The sequence below is a fragment of the Oratosquilla oratoria genome, chromosome 18 (genome assembly GCF_046742065.1).
Source record: "Oratosquilla oratoria isolate Oo_2021 chromosome 18, ASM4674206v1, whole genome shotgun sequence".
NCBI classification, from domain to species: domain Eukaryota; kingdom Metazoa; phylum Arthropoda; class Malacostraca; order Stomatopoda; family Squillidae; genus Oratosquilla; species Oratosquilla oratoria.
In genome coordinates, this window is record NC_134794.1 from 45,056,696 (window position 1) to 45,075,196 (window position 18,501).

At 42.3% G+C, this 18,501-nt stretch overlaps 1 protein-coding gene across 5 annotated transcripts in view; it reads left to right on the forward strand.

The window, feature by feature from the left end:
* LOC143035187 (uncharacterized) overlaps positions 1-18,501 on the forward strand; it is a 475,073-nt gene that overhangs the window by 443,871 nt on the left and 12,701 nt on the right. For all 5 annotated transcript variants that reach the window (XM_076201863.1, XM_076201865.1, XM_076201864.1 and 2 more), the window contains 2 exons: positions 16,740-16,956; positions 17,460-17,696. In XM_076201863.1, the coding sequence (XP_076057978.1) occupies positions 16,740-16,956; positions 17,460-17,696 (454 nt within the window). The remainder of the gene's footprint in view (positions 1-16,739; positions 16,957-17,459; positions 17,697-18,501) is intronic.

Consider the following 18,501-nt stretch of genomic DNA (forward strand, 5'->3'; position numbering starts at 1 on the left):
GTCTCTGGGTAAATGTTACGACCTTGTACACACACACATAGACCTCCAACTTGTTCTTGTATGTGTGTTTGCGTGTATGTGTTTGTATTCGCGTGTGCGCATGTGCGTATTTGCATACGTGTGTGTTCGCGCGTGTGTATAATGTAAGGTGCAGGGTGTGCGCGCTACAAATGTATAAAGTTACACTTGTATGCTTTGTTTACTGGATTACATACATTACGGTTGTTTGTATTGAAGTCATAGGAAATTGGGACTTCTTCGGGTGGGTGGGTGGGTGAGGGAGGGAGGAAGTTGTGGAGGGAGGAGGGGGGCGGATGGTTTTGGGGATTAATTTCGTGTAGGGTGTGGTAGAAATGGGCACCCGTCGGCCCTTCACAACCCCTTCAACACGGGACGGAATGTAGTGCCTCACGATGGGAAGGCAGGCACATGTTAATGGGGGGGGGGGCGAGAGAAAGGGTAGTGGAAGGAGGAGGAGGAGGGGGAGGGAGGGAGGGAGGGGTTGGGGACCAAAGGAGGTCAGAATGATGACACACTTTGGGATAGGGAGAATGGCGTTGGCATAACTGCCTATCTTCTTATGGGTCTTGTCTGCCTGGCAGCCTGCCTGCCTACCCGCACGTCTGCCAGCCTATCTGTCTGTCTATTTGCCTTCCTACACGTCATGCCTGCATACCTGCCTGCCTGCCAGCCTGCCTATTTGTCTTGTGTGCCCGCCCGAGCGTTTGCGTGCCTCTTTGCCTTCCTTATTGTCTGCCAGTACTCCTTGTCAGTCTGCCACCCTTCCAGCCAGAAGGACACGGTGTCGGAAGAGTGTAAACGCCGCCATGGGATTTAAGTACCAGGCAGACGACCACCTGCCTTTTTATTTTTATGTCTTACTTCCACATCACCCTTTTCTTCTCTCCCTTTTATTCCGAACCCTTCAAAAGGCACTATTTCTTCCAGTCCCCATTCCGTTCCCACCTTTCCCCATTCTTATTCCTGTGTCTCCTTCCCTCTCCTTTTCCCTCCCTTCCCCTCCTCCTCTCCCCTCCCGTCCTCTACTCTCGACAACTCCCCTCCCCGATCCTCTCCCTCCTTGTCTTCTCCTTTCCCATCTTCTCGTATCTCCCTTGCCTTTACCCTGCCTCTTCCCTTTCCCTTCTCTCTCTTCCGCCATTTCCTCTCCTTCTTTCTTGTTCTTCCAGAGCTCAGGCCTTCCTTGGGTTATAGTTATGCTCACCAGGCTTGCGAGCACAGGAAGAGAGGCAACGCGCGGTCGTATTCTGAAACTGATTTGCAGAGCCCTAAAAGGTGCACTATGTGGATTAAGAACCTTGTGTTTGGGGGAGATACGGGCCTCCGAAATATCCTTTTAGAGAATACATACCCCAGATAGTGCTGACCCCAATATTTGAGTGGCCCCTACGTGATCAATATTATTGCGCAATATTCCATATTGTACAATGTTGATAACGGTGCAAGGTTGGTAATGAAGAATGACACAGTATATTGAAGACATCAAATGTATAGGCCAAACACGTGTGCCTCTTCAATACCATTCCTACACCGTCAATAATATTGCACAATGCGGAATATTATATTGATCGTGTAGGACCCGCTTGAAGAGGGGTTGGGTGAGTGGGGGGGGGGTTGTTTACATTGGCTTTAGCGCCAAGAAAGGAAGTTTGCGATAGAAGGAGCCCCCCCCCTCTCTCTCTCTCTCTCTCTCTCTCTCTCTCTCTCTCTCTCTCTCTCTCTCTCTCTCTCTCTCACTGTGTGTGTGTGTGTGTGTGTGCGTGCGTGCGTGTTGGGGACGTAGATATCGATTATTTTCCCCCACAGAACACGTTCCTACGGTGTAGCCTATGCACATTTAGGGGAGGGGAGGTGGAGAAACAGGTTATTGATATTTTCATGACATATTTTGTCTTTTTTTTTCATTCCCATGCATGCATATATCAAAAGGCCTCTTCTCCCCTTACAAGGGGGGTGGTCATCCAAAGCCTACATCCACCCTTCACCCATCTCACACCCATTTGCTTCTCTGTTAGCTTATCTCCTTGTACATGAAGGGGCATCCCATCCTCCCGCCAACTACCTGGGTCAGAAGCATTACAACAAAACATGGCACCTTTACAGCAGGGCTCGACAAAAAGCTTCCTCCTAGGAAAATCGTGTTTGTCAGCTAAACTTGTATATAAACGTCCATATTTCTTTTTTAGATTGTCATTTTGGTGCTACTTTAAAGCGCGGTCTACCAGGTCATGTACACATTAGCGTGCGGTCCACCTTAGCCTTACACTCTCTGGAAAGACGCAGAGTGCGGGGTGATCAAATAAAGGTATTTAAGTGGATCAAAGACTTTAACAAGGGTGACGCGAACGTGGTCATCATATTAAGACAACAGGGCAGGACACGCAGTAATGGATTTAAACTGGACAAATTTAGATTTAAGAAGGAAATAGACAAGAACTGGTTTACTAATAGGGTGGTCAACGAACAAAATAGATTTAGTAATCATGTAGTGAGCGCTGAAACTGTAAGTTGTTTTAAGAAACTGTTTTACAGCTTTTTGGATGGGAGTGACAGGTGGTAATAGACATGGAACTACCTAGTGTAGGCCTTATGGTCTCTTGCAGTCTTCTTCGTTCTTATGTTCTTATGTTCATTGGCGTGCGGTCAACCAGGTTATTTGCACATTAGTGTGTGGTCTATCAGGTCATTTGCACATTGTCTCGCAGTCTACCTCCACTCTAAGAAATTTATACTACAGAATGATAAAAACATATGAATAATGTCGCATCTATGTGCGTTAGGTTAAGTCAGGTTAAGTTAAGATGGTAAGGTTAGATTACATTAGGTTGGTTAGGTTAATCATGAAAGAACATTTCACAGTGTACGGTACGGAAAGGAGCACCGATTTATATATCAATAAAATCAGCCATCCTGAGTCCACTGCTGAACAAAGGCCTCTTTCATAGTATTTCATTATTCACATGACTGCGCCAACATCTGCCACGTCACTCCTGCAAACTTCTCTATCGTCTCTCCACCTTCTGTCTGGTCTCTCTCTTCTATGCTTCCCATCTTGCGGTGTCCACTCAGTACCACACTTGCTCCATCGCTCATCAGTCGTTCGTACTAATTTACCTGCACAATATCACTTCCTCTCTTTCACAGCCTCCACAATACCTTTCACTCTAATCTGCTCTCTCACCCAACTTGCTCTCTTTCGGTCTGTCAGTGTTATTCCCATCATTGATCTCTCCATTCTCTTTTGTGCAGTCCTTAGTTTTGTCTCCCTCGCCTTCGCCAGTTACCAAGTCTCACACCCTACCAGCAATATACTGTATATATATATATATATATATATATATATATATATATATATATATATATATATATATATATATATATATATATATATATATATATATATAAATAAGGGAGTACGGGAAAATTCTGCGAGGCCTTTCAGAGGTAAACACACTAAGAAAGAAGGTTAAGGATTGTTGCGGTAAGAAGGCCGAGAGCTAGCACAGCCGGGGAAGAAAGTTCCTCGTACAGACTCGAGTCCGTCGCGGTGGCAAGTACACATGGATAGGTTTATTCTTTCAATCACAGCAAATGTCTCTCTCTCGTTCATTTATTAAAACAAACCCCCCCCCTCTCTCTCTCTCTCTCTCTCTCTCTCTCTCTCTCTCTCTCTCTCTCTCTCTCTCTCTCTCTCTCTCTCTCTCTCTCTCTCTCTGTGTGTGTGTGTGTGTGTGTGTGTGTGTGTGTGTGTGTGTGCAAAGACCACAACAGCTAACCAATGGCCAGGGATGTTTGTTGCAGAGCTTACAATCTTCTGAAGGCTCTCCTTTCAGTTCCTTTAGATCCCTCAGGTCCTGTTAAGAAAGACGGAGAGGTACTTTAATTAAACATGGGTTGCTGTTCTTTGAGAGTTTCTAGGGACCGTGGTTAAAATAACTTAGCATGAGTTAGATTAGGAAGGAATATTGCGTCTCCCTTTCAGTCTTCCGCCATATATGGCAATAGTGATCGGAAATGGCGATGTGTCCACGCGATGTTAGCGGTAGTGTTGTCTTCAACGGCCATATTCTCGCGTGGACCAAACGTACCGGGAAAGGGCGTGCCCGTCCGCCCGCCGCCCGCACGCCGCCCGCTCGGCCCAGTAGGATGCGTAAGGGAGGGTGCCAGTGCCAGTGCTAGTCACGGCACTGTTCCTGGGTGCCAGGTCGGCTGAAGCTCCACTGCACCTTGTACTATTGATTGCAGGGCGCTATCGGAAGCCCTACAGTTGCAGCATCTTATGTTTTTTATTTATTTTTGTGTTTCCTTTACTACTCTTCTTCTTTTCTTCCTCTCGTTTTTTTTTATTTTTATTTTTCTTCTGGTTCTGCCTCTTCTTCCTCTCCTTCCTCTTCTTCCTCTTCTCCTCCTTCTCTTCCTCTTCTCCTATTCCCCTTTCTCCCTCCTACCGTTCCTCCTCTTCCTCTTCCTCTTCCTTCCGCGAGTCAGTTGGACAGAATTGACGGGAAGGAGTACGGGCGGAGAAGTGGACAGATCTGCGCCCTTCAGGTCAGGTCAAATAAGGTCAGGCCAGCGGGTGGCCACAGCGTACCTCGTCTTGTCCCCTTAACATTGTTCTCCTCATCCTCTTTCTTTTCCTTCTCCTCCTTTCCATCCACCTTCTCGTCCTTTTCCTCCACCTTTTCCTCCTTCTCCACCTTCACATCCTGCAGCTCCTCCTCCTCTTCCTCCTTCTTCTTCTCCACCTTCTCCTCCTCCTCCTCGTCCTCCTCCTCCGTCCACTCCTCCCTCTCCTCCGTAGCAGCATCCTTGTGACGTGGATTTATGGAGGGGAATCAACCATAAATTTATAACAGGTTGATGAGGCTCGTCCATCAAAAAACAAAAAAACAAAAAAATGAAATAAATAAGAATAAATAAATAAAAACAAATAAATGCAAAGTCTGTGCCCACAAGTCTCTACAAGTGTGTGCGCATACGTGAATGTATGCTTGCACCGTATACGTTTGTATGTGTGTATATTACTTAATTGTAACATCCAGGAATACAACTACGCTCGTAGGGTCTCGCCTGTGCGTCCACCGGTCAAAGATATGCGTGTGTGTGTGTGTGTATGTGTATGTGTGTGTGTGCGCGCGCGTGCGTATCTGTGATCTACGTGTTGGACCCATGACCAGCATGTGTCACTCCCGGATGAGAGCTTAACTCGTATGGGCCGATCTATAGGTAGTGATGTCACCACGCGTGCACACACACACACACACACACACACACACACACACACACACACACACACACACACACACACACACACACACACACACACACACACACACACACACACACACACGTGAGCCATCTCTCTACTCGTTCTCTCCCCCATCTGTTCTCTTCCCCCATCCCCCCTCTCCCGTATCCCTTCCGGAGCCAACTCGTTCCCACCAGTGCACCTCTTCTCCCTGATGAATTATCTTTTATCTCCCCAAACGGACCAGGATCTCTCCTTTATCCCATCCTCCCCCAGCATACTGAAGACTCCCCCAGGATTGCTTCCACCCTTCCTTCCTTCCTTCTTCCCTCCCTCCCATTCCTCATTTCGCCCATGTTTTACTTCCATCATTATCTTTCCGTCCATCCTTCCTCCTTCCATTTCTCCCATCCTTCATTTAACCCTTGTTTTCCTTCCTTCCGTCCATCTTTCTGCCCGTCATTCTTTTCGTCCTTCCTCCCATCCTTCATTTCATCCTTGTACTCCTTCGTTTCCATCGTTGTTTTCTTCCTTCCAGACAACTCTCCAGTGCCCCGTTCCATTCCCTATGTCCACCCCCCCACCCCCCGGGGGGGTTGTGGGTTGGCGGACCCCCTTGCCCAGGCCGGGGGCGGTAGGGAAGAGGGGGGAGCTGAGCCCACCTTGCTCTTGTGCATAAATCGAATAGTTTCTGTTCAAACCCCTTTTCTCTGTTCACCGACGAGGGTGTTCGCTATTCAAGCCTCCTTTTGCTCCTCCCCCTCCGCCTCCTCCTCTACTTCCGCCTCAGTTTCCGCCTCCTCCGCCTCAACCTCGTGCACCACATCGTCCTCCTCCTCCTCCTTCTCGTTCTCTGCCTTAGCCTCCAACTCCTCGTCTTCCTCTTCCTCCTCTTCTTTCTCAACTTCCTCTTCCTCCTGCTTTTGGATGGTTGAACCTGCCGGTAATGGCTAGGTTGGCGACCTTCTTACTTGGGGGAAATCCAAGTGCGTGCGTGCTTGTGTGTGTGTGTGTGTTGTGTGTGTGTGTGTGTGTGTGTGTGTGTGTGTGTGTGTGTGTTTAAATATATACGTAATATCATTTACGAAGGAAGAAATTTTACATAAACGGTAGTTGTACAGTTTATATGAGAACGCGTGTGCGTGTACGTGAAGTCCCTTGCGTGTCGTTCCTTTTGTCAAAGGAAGTTAAAAACCAAAGTGAGGAAAGGTGGTCGCTGGCCTCCTCACCATCGCCATCCAGCAAAAGCGGCACTGCAGCAGTGCCAGTGCCAGCGCCAGGCAGAGACAATAGAGGCACTTGGCACCAAACCCCCAAACGGAGGATCCAAACGCAACAAACAGGATAATGACAAACAGAACAAGAGTGTAACTTTGCACAATGGAAGGGTAAGTTGGATTGTTGGAAGAAGACTGGGGGACGGGGGATTTAGGTGGTCCTGAACTGGGTGGGTGAGGTTGTGGGCCTTGGGTGAGTGAAGTAAAAGAGCCGGGGTTGTTATGGGTTAGTATGGGCTTGGTTGAATGGAGGAGACTGAAGATTACCAAAGGGTGGGAGGATTGAGTGGAGGTGGGGGTAGACTGGAGTGCCGAATTGAGGTTTTACAAGCTTCAGGTGGGATGAGTGGTCGTTTGTGTAGGAGGGAAAGGAAGAAAAATCTGAGTAGAGAATTTTTGAAGGGTTGCTGGGGTTGTCACCGGTCCGATGCTACCAAAGAGTTGTTCACTGTGTTTATCAAGGGCGTCTTCCACCATTTAAGGGATTTAGCCAGCCATTCCACCCACCCATTCCACCCCCATCCATCACCCATTGCTTCCCACCCCTCCTAGCTCCTCGTCATCAACAGCTGAAACAAAAAGGAAAGGACATGGAACTCCCTAGTGTAGGCCGTATGGTCTCTGACAGTCTCCTTCATTTTTATATTCTTAAGTGTGGGGTAGGGTAGAAGAGCCGGTACATCAAAGTCGGGAAGTTGTTTGGATAAGTATTTTGAAAGGGTGACTTCCTATTTCGCCAAATTTTCTTAAACATTTCGCCCATCTCCAGGGTGAGGTTACGTTATGTCAAGTCAGGTTAGGACATTTGGCAAAACAATTTGCGAATGTTTGGCGAAATGTGTTTTAGCGAACTGCACTTGGGAGGAACGAGAATCATTCTGTGAAACAAGAAATTGAAAGGTGAGTGATGGGTTATGTTGGAGGTGATAGGTGTTGAGAGAGGAAGGGAAGGGGGAAGAAGAAGAAGAAGAAGAAGGGGTCTTCCTATCGAGCGAGGTGCGTGAGCAGTTGCCTGCTTGGGAATATATATATATATATATATATATATACAGTAAATATATATATATATATATATATATATATATATATATATATATATATATATATATATATATATATATATATATGTAATAAGAACACGGGAACATGTGTTCACCTATGCAAAGTAGACCACTTGGAAAAAAGAAACAAACGAAGCAGAGCGCTTTCGTATTTTACATCTTCAATGCAACAAGACCGTAAGTTACTTTTTACCAAGTGGTCTACTTTGCATATATATATATATATATATATATATATATATGAAAATTCAGCAGCCTTTGTACTTTAATGCTCATGTGTGTGTGTGTGTATGTGTGTGTGTGTGTTTATCCAGTTGTGATATACGGACCAGAGGACACGTGAGATCCCGTCTCTTCAGCTCCATTTACCATATTTTGCCTTTAATGCATTTATGGATTTTGCTTGCACCAGATCCATTCGCCATTCCTCGGCTCAGCAGGGGAACGGAAAACTGCATTCCTTGATGTCTTTGAGAGATGTATCTTTTTTTTTATGATTACGCCCTTTTTTATTTTTATTTATTTATTTTTAGTTTGCGACTATGCCCTCTTGAGTGTGTGTGTGTCTGATTACACCACAGTACTTTGTCCTATTGTGAACACGTTTAGGTAATGGTTGGTGTGCCCAGACTTCAAGTTGTATTACTCGCAAACTCACCTTGACTTGGCGTCAGTCTAATTTGAGTTAGTAGAGCCTTCTTTCTCTCCCCCCCTCCCCCCCCTCTCTCTCTCTCTCTCTCTCTCTCTCTCGGATGTTGATATGTCTCAAGCCCTGTTGTTACCTATATAGGCAGCAGATGGAGTACTTGTGTAGGACGAGGTCGAGGAAGAGAGATACAGTGGTGGCATCCTTCTCTCGCTCTCTCTCCCTCTGCCGTGCATGGAGTATTGATATCAATGTTGTTATCGTGAATGAGAATGTGAAGTTGATTTATATTTTTATGGGCAAAGGAGGAGGGGAGATAGAAATGGAATAGTGGATGGTAGTGAGACGACCCTAAGTGGATGATGATAAAAAAAGTGGAAAAAGAAGAAACACGCACAAAAAAAAAAAAAAAAATGGCAGCAAACCCATGAATAATACGAATAAGAAATTTAGGTGTTTGTGGGAGAGCAGATGTAGATTTCGGTCGAGGATAGGAGGAAGAGGTGGTTGAAGGGGGGGGAGGAAGAAGATGAGGAGGACGGAATATTGATTGCTGGCATGGGAGTGGAGAAGAAATAGAAAAGTTCAGAGGAAATGAGATGATGAATTGCGGAAGGTGGGGGAAAGGTGGAACAAAAAGTAGACGACCCGACAGCTGTGGTAAAGAAGACGACTATGTGTTGTAGACAGACTTTACCTAACCTACGAGGCTTTGGGTCAACCATACATTAGGTACCTGTAGCATTTTAGCTAATCATTTTGTGTTGCTTACTACCGTATCAGTTAGTCAACATCCACTCTTAAGTCCACTGCTGAACAGAAGCCTTCCCCGACTTCCGCCATGAGTAGGACAACTGCCACGTCACTCCTGCAAACTTTTACGTGGCTCCACCTAGCTGGTTTCACAGTATGATTGTGATTCGTGATGGGTAACTCGTGATTCGTAGGACTCAGTTGAATTAATGACATTCTGTTTCTTGTGTGACGTTTATATTTGGTCTCTCGAAAGCTCTGGATTTAGCTCGTTTGGGGAGACATGGAATGACGTATATTTGGGTATGTATCCGTGTATATGTTTTACATGTACGTGTGTGTGGAATAATAGGCATGCACGTGTGATTATTGCGTGCGTGCGCGCATGCCTTTGTAGAAAACAAAAACAACGCGCCCACAAGCATTTTGTGTCTGGATAACGTTTATGATTGGCGACAGTGTTTATTGTCCTGTTTTTCATTCCCGCACAAACACAAACACGCACGCACATACACACACACGCACACACACACACACACACACACACACACACACACACACACACACACACACACACACACACACACACACACACTGATAAGACCTAAAACTAGAAGATGCCGCAACATTGTGGGCACCCAGCACAAAGAAGAACATAAGAATATTAGAAAGAATCCAAAGAGCAGCGACAAAAATGGTACCTACACTGGCAAATCTGACATACGAACAAAGATTGGAGAAACTACATGTCAACACTGGAACAGAGAAGAGAAAGAGGTGATTTACTGACCATTTACAGAATTATGAAAGGGATGGGAATCCTCGATAGGGATGACTTATTAAAGTGGGACAGAAGAGAAACAAGAGGACACGAAAAGAAACTAAAGAAGGACACTTATAGAAGAGACCTGAAAAATAACAGCTTTCCACATAGTGATTGATGTCTGGAACAAACTGAACGGAGAAACAGTGAATGCCAAAATTATACACGATTTTAAGAATATATTGGATGCGGAAAGATACGAAAACGGGTTACTACGAGCATAGCTCTCGTCCCGTGAAATACAACTAGGTAAGTACACACACACACACACACACACACACACACACACACACACACACACACACACACACACACACGCACACACACACACACACACACACACACACACACACACACACACACACACACACACACACGCTCTCTCTCTCTCTCTCTCTCTCTTTCCTAACATCTGGGTGGAGGGTCTTCATCCGCGACATGGCTACAAGGATGATCGTTTTTCGACACTCCCTGAACCTGATTTCAGCAAATGGGAGTCGGATTCGGGAGTTGGGAGGAGTAGGACCACGTAAAGAGGATCCCTCTGAAGGGAGTAAATGGATCAATGAGCCCGTGGGAGTGGAGGGGAATCGTCCCCCTGCTGGCCTCTTGGGCGGCCGTAGGCCTAAGACGTCTGTTGCTAATCTAAAACCCGGAAATTTCCAGTTTTGGGATTTCGAAACGTTTACCTGCCGATATTAGAGAGTTCCGAGTTTTAGATAGCAGAAGGGGTGGAAATAGGATTTGCGGGGATGGAGTTGCTATGTGGGGAAGGTTGTTGTTATTAAAGGTCGTGGAGAAGGCTCTCGAGAGTGGGGGAGAGGGGTAAGAAGCTGAAGAGGGAGAGGGAAGAGATAATTAATGTGAAGGGATCTCTTTCGCTCTCTCTTTCACTCGTTACAGTATGCATGACGTCTCTGCAGTGGTTCTGTTGACGGTAGCCATTTTGTTTACATTTTTGTGAGTGAAGGAATCAGTATTTCCTAGTTTTATTATTAATTTTCTTTTGTCTTGGTACTGATCAACTAATCCCGCTCGAAAAAAATTATAATTTTTTTGTCAACACATCCGTAAGAACTAATCACATTTGCATAATTATATATCAGTCTGTGTGTATATTCCTCCAATGTACTAATTCTGTTTCTTCTTTCTTTTCAGGTAATGGACGCGAGGTGGTGCCAATTGTTTGGGCGTGATCTAAGTATGCGTAGGGTGCAGACGGTCATCTTGAATATTCAAATGAAGGAATATGTGATAATTTAAACTAGTATTTTAGTTCAGTATTCGTAAACGAAACACCTGAAAGTGAACTGAAAACTGGGAAAAGTCTAGGGTGACTTACTATGGTAACTATAACAATAGATAAAAAAAAAAAAAAAAAAAAGTGCATAGAAAAACTCAGTTAATAAAAACACCAGGGCCTGACGGTTGGCATCCAAGAATCTTAAAGGAAATGAAAATTTATTTTGTTCCATTAGAAATTATTTTTAAGAAATCCATCATATCTGGAGATGTCCCAAGAGAATGGAACCTAGCTAATGTTACTCCCATATTCAAAAAAGTGTCAAAAAGAAACCAAATGACTACAGGCATAAGCTTGACTTTAATTGTAGGAAATTATTATGGAAACTATCATCAGAGGTGCTATTGAACACCATTTAGAAAGTAACTGTTTGATAAACAATGGCCAGCATGTATTCAGACGGAAACGTTCTTGTGTGACTAACTTACTTGAATTCTACAACACAGTTATCTAGAGTTATGACAAAAGAAACAATATATATTTAATATATCTAGACTTTGCAAAAGCTTTTGATACTGTCCCCCATGAAAGACTACTTACTAAATTAGCTTCATACAGAAAAAGTGGTAGCCTATTAAATAGGTTAAACAATCTAAAAACAGAGTTGTTCTAAATGGCAAAATTTCTAGATGGAAAAAAATTACGAGTGGAGTTCCTCATGGTTCTGTTCATGGGCCACTTCTATTGTCTCCAAATTTGTTGGTGATACAGAACTGTGCAGAATGGCAAATGATCACTTAAACCAATTAGATATTCAAGAAGATTTAGATATATTACTGCAATGGTCTGAAAAGTGGATAATGAAATTTAGCACAAGTAAATGCAAGGTTATCCACATAGATAAAGATAACAGGAAGTATGATTACAATTTATATGGAAATTCGTTAACAAAAGTGGATAGTAAAAAGAATCTCAGCGTAATTATCAGTAATGATCTCAAATCATCTAACAAGTGTATTTCAGCCTCAGAGAGAGCAAATAAGATTCTAGGACTGATTGCATGATCTTTTGACTTCAAAAGTACATCTCTTGTTTTAACAAGCTATATAAATCGTTAGTTTATCCACATTTGGAATATGCTTTTTCTGTACAGTCACTGAATCTCATTAAAGACATTGGCATGTTGGAAAAAGTACAATGGCGAGCCACAAAACTAATTTCAAATATAAAAAATGAAACATACGAAAATCAGCTAAAACATATGAATATAATTTCCTTAGAAAAAAAGCATAGACTTGATACAGGTCTTTAAGATTCTAAAGGGAATTGACATCAAAAGTGACAACATTTTCACACTGAATGAGAATCAGACAAGAAATAATGGTCTCAAACTGTCAGAAAATAGATTTAATTTGGAAGTGGGTAGAAACAACTTCGCCAACTGTGTAGTTAATGAATGGAATAAACTTCCTGCAGAGGCAGTGCAATGTAGTTCTGTTGGAAGGTTTAATATTCATTTAGAAACACCTAAGCAAGATGCTGTAATGCCTGTTTATTTGTTTGTTATTATTTGTCTGTTTATTATTATTTATTTGGTTATAATTTATTATTATCTATCTGTCCATTCATTGTTATTTACTATTTACCTGTTTATCACTTAACTTTACCTAGTTATTTTATTATTTATATTATTATTTTTTATTTATCATCACTTCGCATCTGACCTAATTATGGACCAAAAGGTCTCCTATTGGCATGCTCCTCCTTTGTAATCCTTTTGGTAGGCTTTGCACTTTATGGTATATGGTGCAATTCCCAGGCAGCAGGACAGAAGTGGAATGTTATTGATGTGGATGTAACAAGGAGACATGCGCATCTTGCCCTCATGCGCAGTACCAGCTCACCAGTAACAAGGGAAATGTTAAAGGATACAACTCTCTTCCTTAAGAAAAATATTGAACAAAGTAGTAACATAGTCCTTATTGGAGATTTTAATTGTGGTGACATCAACTGGGAGGAATGGGAAACAGGCGGCAAAGCAGATTCCTGGGGAAATACAATGCTGAGTATAGCAGTGGAGAACACTGACACCCATTGGGTAAAGGAAGTGACCCAGGTAAGAGGAGATGGCACTCCCACAAGATTAGATTTGTTACTAATCGAGGAGTCAGACATCACCAGCTCCTTGAACAACCATTGCCCAATAGGAAAAAGTGACCATGTTACGATAGAATTTCAGCTGGAGGATGAGAAAACAGACCCAAGGAATATATCACACAGGCAAGGGAGACTCAGTTTTAGGAAAGCAGACTACTTAGGGTTGAGAAAATTCTTTGAAGAAATTGGGAGGAATTCGTGAATACCACAGGAATAAGGAGGAAATGGGAAATCTTTCTCAACATTTACAACCTAGGAGTGAACAAATATGTGCCAAAGACTAGAGAAGGGGAAGAAGCAAAACCAGGATTAGTTTAACAAAAAGTGTGAGATTGCATAAAAGGCCAGGGATGAGGCTTGGGAAAATGGAGAAAGAAAAGAAGCAATAAAACAAAAGAAGCTTACAAACAAGCTAGGAATGACTACCAGAATTTGCAGGGAGGAATAAAACAGTTTAGGAAGAGGTGTAGTAGAAAAATGCAAAGATGGACCCAAACAGTTTTACAGGTTCCTAAGTGGTAAATTGAAACACTGGGAAGAAATCAACAAGATAATGGATGGTGAGGTCTTTAAAGAGAACTCAGCTCAAGCAGAAATAATGAATGAAGGTTTCCAATCATTCTTCACAACAGAGCACAACTTTTTTGAGAAAAACAAGGGGAGCAAAAAACCAGGTTTAACAGATATAAATATAGACGTGAGGGAAGTGCTCAATCTCCTGGGATCATTGGATGTGACAAAAGCCTCAGGATCTGATGGGATCTCAAACTGGATATTTAAAGAATGTAGGGAACAACTAGCAGATTTGTGAAATGGCACTGGATTTGCCCTTTTCCAATGAAGAGGCAAAATACCATTTTTTTATGAATATGTCATTAGACTGTGAGTCTAATGACATATTCATAAAAAAATGGCATTTTGCCTCTTCATTGGAAAAGGGCAAATCCAGTGCCATTTCACAAAGGTAGCAAGGAAACACCACTAAATTACAGGCCAGTACCACTAGCCAGCACAATAGTGAAATTATGTGAAAGGGTTGTGAAAGATCGATGGACCAAATATCTTGAAAAGATGAACTTTCTGACAGGCAGTCAGTTTGACTTCAGGTCTGGAAGGTCATGTGTGTTGAACATTTTAAGCTTTTACTTGAAAGCAATTGACGTGCTGCAAGAGCAAGAGGGCTGGGTGGACTGCATGTACCTGGACCTAGAGAAGGCGTTTGATAAAATACCTCACAGTTGACTTATGTGGAAAATGGAGCATGATGGAAGACTTAGAGGCAAACTATTAGAAGGGATTAAAGACTTTTTGAAGGAAAGATACATGTGGACAATAGTAAAGGAGGAGATGTCAAGCTGGAGAACAGTAATGAACGGAAATTGGGAAAAATTCTACAATGAGGAGACCAAGTGGAAGAGAAATGGATGATTTTGATGGAATTTTATAATGAAGGCATAGTTACATATGTACTAAGACAGAAACAGGAAGAGGTGTGTAATAAGTACTGGTTCAACAGAAGATGCAGTGAGGCAAAAGGTAGAAGAGATAAAGCTTGGAAAAGATGGAAGAAAGATAACCTGGAAAGTGGCAAATGTACATCAACCAAAGAAATGAATATGTCCTCTTGTTTTTCTCGTATCCCAATTTAGCAAGTCTTCTCTATCAAGGACTTCCATACCTCTCATGATTCTATAGATTGTGTCCCATCTCTGCATCTTGCCATATCTGATTTTCTCTTAAATTCGTGTATGGTTTTTGCACACACTATTGTTTTGTCTAGTTTGTTCCATACCCCAAACACTCTGTGGGAAAAGCTGTTCTTTTTCAGGTCTCTTCTATAACAGTCCTTTTTGAGCTTCCTTGTCCCCTTGTATTGCTCTTATCCCAATTTAGTAAGTCTTCTCTATCAAGCACTTCCATACCTCTCATGATTCTGTAGATAGCCAACAATTCACCTCTTTCTCTCCTTCATTCCAGAGTTGGCAATTCTAATTTTGACAATCTCGCTTCATATGACAGTTTAGATAGTGTTGGGGGCATCTTTGTAGTTGCTCTGTGGATTCTCTCAATTTTACTTAGATTCTTTTTGGTACTGGGTGACCTTAGTGTTGCTGCATACTCCAGTTTTGGCCTTACCAGTGTGACTCATATTTTCTTTACCATTTCTTCATCCAAGTGTGTATTTACCCAGTTGTACAGGAAGGGGAGCTACGCTCGTGGTGTCATGTCTGTATCTCGCCATATCTAATTTGCTCTTAAATTCTTGTATTGTTTTTGCACACACTATTGTTTCATCTAGTATGTTCCATACATCCACCACTCTTTGGGGAAAGCCTCTTTTTTCATATATTTCCTACAACTGTTCTTTTTGAGTTTTTTTCCATGCCCTCTTGTGTTTCTCTTATCACAATTTAGTAAGTCATCTCTATCAAGGACTTCTACTTTCATAATTCTGTAGATGGTCAACAAGTCACTTCTTTCTCTTCTTTGTTCCAGAGTCAGTAGTTCTAGTTTTGACAATCTTCATGTGACATTTTTAATAGTGTTGGGGCCATCTTCATAGTTGCTCTCAGGATTCTCTCAATTTTCCTTATATTCTTTTTAATACTGTAGTACTTTTTAGTAGCTACCTCCCTTCTAAGGTGGAAAATGCCTTGGTATATGTATGTATATAGTAATGAGAAACATAGTGTCGCTGATACTCCTAGGTAGTTTTTGGAACCAACTTTCTTTATTTCCTTTTCACCAATTTCATATTGTCCTGATATTCTTTTTTTACTTTTTCCAAATTCCATTATACTACATTTCTTAATGTTGATGTCCACTTCCCACTTCTGACTCCATTCCAAGACCTTGTTCAGATATCTCTGTAGCGATTCTTGATCTTTTACCGTACTTTCTTTAGTAGTTTTGCATCATCTGTAAAGAAGTTCATATATCATTCTACACCTTCTTCCATATCATTTACATATATAGCAAACATTATTGGAGCCAGTACTGAATCCTGTGGGACTTCACTTATCATTTCTTCCCAAGTAGAATTTTTATCTCTAAGCACCACTCTCATTTTTCATCCATGCAAGAAATCTTCCATCCATTTCAATAGATTTCCTTATGTACCTACTGTTGTTTTGATTTTTCTGGATAATTTTTTGTAGTACTTTATGAAATGCCTTTTGTAAGTCCAGGAAAGCACAGTCTGCCCATCCATCCCTTTCTTGTATTATATGTATTAACTTTGAATAGAAACAGATCAAATTTGTAGCACATGAACTTCCCTGTCTAAGTCTGAATTGTCTCAGGTTTAGTATATTGTTCTCCAGATGTTTTGTCCATCTACTTTTGATAACTTTCTCACAAATTTTGGCTATTGTACTTGTAAGAGAGACAGGTGTGTGTGTGTGTGTGTCTGTCTGTGACTGTGTCTGTGTCTGTGTGTACATATTTATTTTCACTTTAATTTCTATTTTTAAAAGTATTCCATTTATTTATTTCATTCTTCATTTGCAGCATGAGGTGATATCCTTATCAGAGAAGGTGGTTTTGCGAGCAGAGGATGTGGTTGGGTGGCTAAGAGCAGCTTCTGGAGTCAAATGGGACAAAGGGCTTCTGGGCATTTATGGACCCCCCTCACCAGACCCACCAGCACCCAACCCAGTACACTACACTTGTCCCATCAACTCCGCCCTAGACATGACAGAAATATATAAAGAAAAGAAATTAATAGGTAAGTGTTTGTTATCATTTTAACTTGCTTATGTATGGTTTTGTACATGGTAAAGTATGACATAGATATTTATATCAAGGTTTTGCTATTTGAGAAAAGAAGGCTTTTTCTAATTGAAGTAATGTGGATTAGGTAACCAAAGGGAAGAAATTTTAGCAGGTTGATGACCATATTTGATGACAGAAGACCCCCCTCCCCCTCTCTCTCTCTCTCTGTCTCTCTTTCTAAAAAAAAAGTGGTTAATTTTTACTCACAATAGGAAATCTTATTATAGCAGTATACAATTGAAATGTTTGTCTTAATATTATCTGCTGAAAGAGGAGAGTGGGAGGGGGGTCTTGTGTGCTATCAGATACAGTAAGTACAGTACTCAGTTTTACTGTAGACTCATGCATGATTACACCAGCAAACACTAGTTTTAAAAAGTATAATTTTTAGATAAATTATCTTTGGTTTTGTTGTTGTCATGAAGGCTGTCATTGATACTACCTATTTTTTAACAGGAGACATAGTTGAGCCAAGCAGTCTACGCATCATCATCCTTGGCCTGGACCAGTATTGTAGAATCCGGGCTTTGCTCAAACGGCTGGAAGGAGTCGAGGAGGAGTACATACAGTCCAGCCTGGTGGTGGCACTTGGAGGCTTCTTGGCACCGTCGAGACGAACGCGGATTATTTTCTGCCGTGACACATTTGACTACCCCGAGTTAGAAGGACATGACTTACTATGTAATCACCTCGGTAAGGAAATGATAACACAAAGTTAAGAATTTGGGGAGGTGTGTGGATTCTCTAAAAGAAAGAAGTTATAGATAAATGTGGGTAAAAGTAAGGTGATGAGATGTACAAGGGGAAAGCATGACAGTAAGTTGGAAGTGAGTATTAAGGGAGAAAGACTGGAGGAAATGGATAGCTTTAGATACTTGGGGGCAAATGTAGTGGGGAAGGGAAGAGTGGAGGTAGAATGGAGATTGAGAGAAGTAAGTAAATGCCTTGGGGGATTAAAAAGTGTAAGGAGAAATAGACATTTATGAATGGATGCTAAGAGGAGATTGTACGAAGGGGCGATTTGTGGAGCATGGAACATAAGAGAGGAAGAGTTTGTGTTTGAGATGAGATGCCTGAGAAGTATGGTAGGGGTTACTAGGTTAGAGTGAGAAATAAGGTGAGGAGGAGAGCAGGGATGATAAGGGAGTTGGGAGATAGGGATGATGAAAGAATATTGGGATGGTTTAAACACATGAAAAGAATGAGTGAAGAAAGATTAGTAAAAGAGGTGTGGAAGGTAGAGGTGGAAGGAGTGAACATGAGGGGGCAACCAAGGATGAGATGAATGGATGGGATAAAAGGGGCATTGGGAAAGAGGGGGTGAGGGAGTGTGTGAATGATATTTTGACTCAGCCCGAAAGGATTTCTCCCCATCTACTCTTTTTCTGCATGAGGGGATGGAGAGTGGGTAGCTGATTAAATGAAGCAGCATTGCTGTGGATGCGCTGTGTCTTGCTGCATTACATTTAATCCAGGGCAGTAGGCAATATGCAAGGAT